This window comes from Salvia splendens, chromosome 16 (genome assembly GCF_004379255.2).
Source record: "Salvia splendens isolate huo1 chromosome 16, SspV2, whole genome shotgun sequence".
In the NCBI taxonomy this organism is placed as follows: Eukaryota; Viridiplantae; Streptophyta; class Magnoliopsida; order Lamiales; family Lamiaceae; genus Salvia; species Salvia splendens.
The window spans coordinates 17911232-17917139 of NC_056047.1; the positions used below are offsets into that span (position 1 = coordinate 17911232).

The following is a 5908-nucleotide window of genomic DNA, read 5'->3' on the forward strand; positions in this document are numbered from 1 at the left end:
ATCTAAGTTCTATTTATACATTGAACTAAGATCGTGGCTTGCATCACCACTAATGATGGTTGTGGATGTCGTGGAGGTCATGGCCTAAGATCGTGGATGTAGCGTAGGTCATGGCCTACGATCGTGGCCTGAGTTGACACCACGTGGTAGTGGGTGTGTTGGAAGTTGTGGAAATCCTGTATGGGTCCACTAACTCCTTGTTCGGTCGAATACTGAGACCGAACTGCTTTGGTTGCCGATCTGAGAGTAGAGCTTGATGCCGACCTGAGAGCAGAGCTTGATTGGTTGGCTTTTACCGAGCTGTAGGCTGAGGCCGAACTCTTTGTTCGGTCGAATACTGAGACCGAACTGCTTTGGTAGCCGATCTGAGAGTAGAGCTTGATGCCGACCTGAGAGCAGAGCTTGGTTGGTTGGCTTTTACCGAGCTGTAGGCTGAGGCCGAACTCTTTGGTAATGCCGAACTCATACTCTTCCTTGGGCTTTGGGCTGATGGGCCGTCATTGCTGTTGGGCTTGTTTAGTACGCACCCCATCATTTGCTACGGAGTACTATTTATATAATTACCGGAAATAACTATTTTCCACTTTTGTCACAAATTTTAAATTCTTTATTTTCAATAAGGTCACAAAAAAAATGAAATAGTAACGCTTTTTCATATATAAAAAAATAAATTCAAAATGCCAAAACTTGGGGTTGTAAATGAAGGAAGCAAGAACTTATGGATAAACCAATCACCAAAAAAATTTCCCCAAAAAAATAAAAATTCAGAATGCTTCTCAACGGTGGCGCAAGATGCTCAATGAAATGCCCGAGAGACCACCACGAAGCTCACCTCCTCCGAAGAAAAGCCGTCTCAATTGCAGCCGCCACCGCGGCGCTGGTGTTGTCTGCAGGTGCCATAGTAGTGGCGGCGCCAGCAGATGAAACGCTTTCCAACGTGCCGCAGACGTTGTCAAGCGTCTGCGGCCCCGATCAAAAGGATTGCAGGAAAAGATATAAAATACAAAAGCCCAACTCGAAGAAAGCGGAGGCTTGCACGAATAAGTGCACCTCCACTTGCATTCGAGGCGGTTTCGGGTCCCCCGGAGAAGGCCCCTTAAATATCCGGAGGTATGACTTAGATGCATTATACTTAATTTTTATTGTTAGTTTGGATATAAATAAATGTGATATTCAAATTTCAATACGTGCAGACCACTGGTTGTTTTTAAGGATGGTTTTCGAAGTCGAAAATATTGGTAAGGCTCTACTACATGCATCTCAATTTTATTACTCCTTCCATTTATTTTAACACAATATATATTTCATTCATTTTCTCTACAGTTTGTCCGAATGCTCTGACATTTGTAACTTGATTGGAGATGGAGATGATGGCCCTTGATTCATTCATTTTCTTTTATTTTTAAGAGTACAATTATTCAAAATTAGATTAATCAGTGTTTTGTTTTTTATCCATGTAAATCCAGATATGTAACTAATAGACCTCATAATTGAGCTTATGTATCCAAAGATATCATGCACAAGAATTTTCTAAAGACTAATTATGAAGTTCACTTAATTCTTAATAACTCTGTATAATTTGAACTGATTTTAATTGATTTATAAGTAATTGTAATGGTAAAATTGAAAACATCGTAATAATAAGCAAAAAAAATGCTCAATCATTAATCCTCTAGCAATCATAAAAAGTAAACACTCTGAATTAATAGTAGTACTAATTTTTTTAACGACAATTCTAGTGTTAGCAAGGATATTATTCATATTGTATTTCTTCCATATCAAACCACACATTTTCCTATTTGCTTGACGATACCAAATTCTTATCGACTTAGAACATATGCTTTCATTATTACCAAGTTGCTATGCATACAAATACTTGCGTTTCCAATTCAACTATTCCACTACTTTATCATAATAGAACATAATAATAGTATCTACTATGCTTTCTCAATCCAGATACCTTATCGACACATACAGATACTAATACTATTACCAATACTTATATCAAATAAATTATTAAAATTTAATGTGTTTCAAAATGAATATTAAACTTTTTATTTTATAGTATTGTTTATTGTTTAATTCATGAATTTTACTAGTACTCATTTTGAAACAATAATGCTTGCAAAATCCAGTTAGATTGGCTACAAAGGTGGTCCACTGTTTTCCATGTATATTGATGGAAAGCATGTGCTATTATTGCTATATAAAATGCACAGAATCACATACAACATGTGGTTTGTGCACAGACAACAAGCACCTGTCTATTCGCTTTTATTTCAAGAATGCATTGTACTGTACGTGACAAAGGTCTAAGGTTTGAGTCCATCGTAAAGTAATTTTCAAATTTAATGTTGCAATTACCTAAATCCCAAAAATAGTTACCAAAGATGAGAAGAAAGTGCGTGTCTGAAGGAAAGTTGGAATATTCTATCATATCCCAAGATTCGCGAGAATACAAGGAGTGAATAACATGTTACGAATAACGAGTGAAAATAGTTTGTTAGCTATTCGCATACGCTTGTTTATAAAGCCGTACGCCATTAAACTATTCGGTGAGCTTGTGAAGGAAAGTAATGTAAATAAATTATGTTTAGATGGGAGAGGTTGATGTTAGCTTGCCGCTTTGAAGCCATTAGTGCCGGCCGCGTAGAAGTTCAGACCCCTCCTCGTCCTGCCAGGCGCGCCACCCTTGATTGACGATAAATCCAGCACAAACATGCTGCTACCCGGTTTCTCTTGGTGCGAAGTAATGCAGTTTATGAGGATCTTCTGGTTGATTTTTGAGACGGTGTGTTCCAGAGGCACGTGGACCGTCTCTGGTGCTGAAAAACGAGCCTCTGAATTCAATATTACGAGCAATAGATTACACAAGCAACGCGTAGTTGATGGAATTATAAACTCGCCTGAGATATTGGTAGCTTTGGCACTCCCATCACTGAGCCCTAATAGTTTCTGCAAGATTTGTGAGATTCAATTTCAGTATTATGTTGAAAATATGAACAAACATGCACAGAAATAATAAGATTTCGATCACTTTGAGATTCTCGTAGCACGTCTCCAGATCATCATTGATCAAGGTATGATCAAACAGCCCCGGCGAGGTTCCCTGATCAATCTCCGCCTTTGCATTTCGTAGACGCTTTTGGATCTGCTCTTCTGTCTCGGTCCCCCTTTATAATAAAACACGAACTTCATGTCAATAACACGACAATTGATGCATAGAAAGGTAATAACACTTGCCTACCTAGCACGAAGGCGTTTCTCAAGCTCCTCGAACGAAGGAGGGCAGATAAAGATAAATATGGCCTCGAGAGAGCTAGCCCTAACCAATCTAGCCCCTTGAACATCAATGTCGAGAATGCATCTCTACACAAAATCACGAATCACACATTCAAAATTGAGCTAAACGCTCGACATTTCTCATCAATGAAACAACAACAATTTGATACCTTTCCTTGGTCAGTAACCACCTCAACCGACTCCACACTCGTCCCGTAGAGGTTCCCGTGAACTGCTGCAAACTCTAAGAATTTTCCATCCTGTATATCTTTCTTCATCGCATCACGTTCAGTGAAATGATAGTGAACGCCATTCTGCTCGTTGCTTCTTGAAGCTCGGGTGGTGTGGCTCACTGAGAACCCAAACATCGTTGGGAAGTCCTCCATCAGTTTGGCAATAAGGGTGCCTTTACCAACCCCCGAAGGACCACTTATGACAACGGGTATTTGAGCCTCACCCACCACACCTTTACTCCAAGCAACCACTTCACTACCTAGCCTAGCTCTCTGCTCTCTCACAAACGCGGTGTTAACCTGAAAAAGTCGAATCACAAGGCATCAAAACCAGACACAACATGTATACATACACTAAAAATCATCAGCTAAAAGGGAGACAGACCTCAAGAAACCAAAAGCAATCGTCTGAGGTCGAGTTACCCTTAATGACCAAAATCCGGTCTTCATCCAAGACTATAGCCGAGTGGCCCTTTGACAGCATAGGCCTCATCCCAAACACAGTTGGGATCACCCTACAATACAATTCAAGATTCAAAGCTATATCACAATTCAAATTCAAGGTAACTGCACCAACATCAGAATTCTCGAGAGATCATTACCATTCGCTCGTGGATTTCTCAAAAATCCGAACTCCAATGGAGGAATCAGATCCATTTCCCATGGCACCAATGACAAACTGAATAAAAATCAAGCAAAGAATAAAAAGACCATTACCAACCAAGGACACTTGTCTTTAAGCATAGCATTTCATTAAAGATAGTGAATCATCATACTGTTCTATTGCAGCCCATGTTGATGATTGTTTCACAGCCCTTCGATTTCAAGAGAAGCCCATTTGAAAAATCATCAGAAATGAAAGCTGGAGCTTCCCCCTGATCATACATAACACACACACACAATTAAGCCCATTTTCCACAAAATCAAATTATCCCCAAATTGTTAAATCATGAATATGATCTCTCACTCACCATTGATAAAGGCAATCCAACCAATCAACAGATAATCTGTTGCAAGAGAAAACATAACAAGACATGATTACATCCACTGCTCACAGCTCTCATACTCACCAAAATGCATAAAACCTCATCACACACACACACACACACACATATTGATTAAACTGAAAAAGGACAAAAAATACTAAATCAAAGTCTCAAATAGCAGAAACCCGAGTTGCCCGCCACATAATTTGAGCAATCAAAACAATATTTCATCACATTCAGCTACAAAACCTCAATTGAAAAAAAACATAGCTAGAAATCAATTTTTTGCCAGAAAAAAAAAACATTGAAAATTAAAATTTGCCACCTCAAATCGACCCGAAAAGCACTGGATCAGAACTGGTAATGCAATGGGGCGTCGAGGCTTCTATTTTATTCAATCTCTTTATCCTTTGCCAATTGATATATAGGGTCAATCAAAGACGTGATTTTTGAAGGCAGGGGAGACTTGGGATTGAGAAAGTTTGAAGAGCTTGCAAGAAATTTTGAGAGGGACTCCCATTTTGGAAAGCAAATGCTATTTGTAATAATAATGAAGAGTGGCATAGAGAGGCGGATTTGCAGTCGTATTCACTGCAATTTGAGGGCGATCTGCCTCTTCTCTATCTAGATTCATTCTCTTTCTAGAATTTCTCCCTCTCTTTTCTTGCTGTTTTTTTCTTTTTTTCGACAAGTTGGCCAGAAACGACGGTTTCTTTGAAATTTGACTGTGTAGAAAGTTATAAACAATGATTAAAATCAGAAATATTTACATTTTATTTGGAATATCTTCAATTAGATGCAAAGGTAATATATTTGACGTGCATAGTTAGTGCGAATGAAAAATATTGAAAAATGTCTGTTATTCTAAACTCTATTCACAATTGTTATTTACTAATCCTAAGTTTTAGGATTTGAATCCAGAACCAAAATTGATTATACTATTTAAAAATAGGGTAGTGGTAAAATACAAACTTTATATAATGTGCAAACTCCAAATTTTTTAACACAACGTCAACAGACACATTGCAAGATTTCAAGATTTTGATATCAACACGGTCTCAATTGTTGACACTGTGTTAATATTTTTTTATTACTCTTATTTTATCATTTGTTAACATTTTTTAACGGTTCGGATCATAATTTTGAGTTTATACAATATTTAGTATTACCAAATCTATTGTGAACGGTAGACCTTTTGTAACTCTAATACAAACGCCATTTCAATAGAGTTTTGTGTGAGTTTTTGGTTTTTTTTCTTATTGAATAAAAAATAATTTGATTGGGTCGAATAGACTCTATTGTAGTACGTAAAAGCATTTTCTATATTTTCCATGAAAAAATGAAATAATGTACTAGATTGTAGGGCAAAAAACAGTGTCTATATTTTCCATTCAAAATTGAAATAAT

The 5908-nt window shown here is 37.6% G+C and overlaps 2 protein-coding genes across 4 annotated transcripts; one reads left to right on the forward strand and one right to left on the reverse strand.

Moving 5' to 3' along the window:
• The first annotated feature begins 707 nt into the window (after window positions 1-707).
• On the forward strand, window positions 708-1535 carry LOC121771093. The gene is made up of 3 exons (XM_042167883.1): window positions 708-1110; window positions 1194-1238; window positions 1324-1535. Exons 1-3 carry the CDS (start codon window positions 770-772, stop codon window positions 1379-1381), a joined length of 444 nt encoding a protein of 147 aa, XP_042023817.1. The 5' UTR covers window positions 708-769; the 3' UTR covers window positions 1382-1535.
• Window positions 1536-2410: 875 nt separating this feature from the next.
• On the reverse strand, window positions 2411-5196 carry LOC121772077 (guanylate kinase 2-like). 3 transcript variants are annotated; one of them, XM_042169030.1, is made up of 10 exons: window positions 4827-5196; window positions 4487-4522; window positions 4292-4390; window positions 4118-4194; window positions 3901-4030; window positions 3453-3815; window positions 3248-3369; window positions 3038-3173; window positions 2907-2955; window positions 2411-2819 (listed from the first exon to the last, which is right to left on the reverse strand). In XM_042169030.1, the coding sequence occupies exons 2-10, from the start codon at window positions 4487-4489 to the stop codon at window positions 2614-2616; spliced, it is 1185 nt and encodes a 394-aa protein (XP_042024964.1). In that variant the 5' UTR covers window positions 4490-4522; window positions 4827-5196; the 3' UTR covers window positions 2411-2613. The 3 variants fall into 3 exon arrangements, with proteins under 3 accessions (XP_042024964.1, XP_042024963.1, XP_042024961.1); XM_042169029.1 differs by having other exon boundaries at window positions 2411-2825; window positions 4824-5196; XM_042169027.1 differs by having other exon boundaries at window positions 2411-2825; window positions 4827-5195.
• Window positions 5197-5908: the final 712 nt, after the last annotated feature.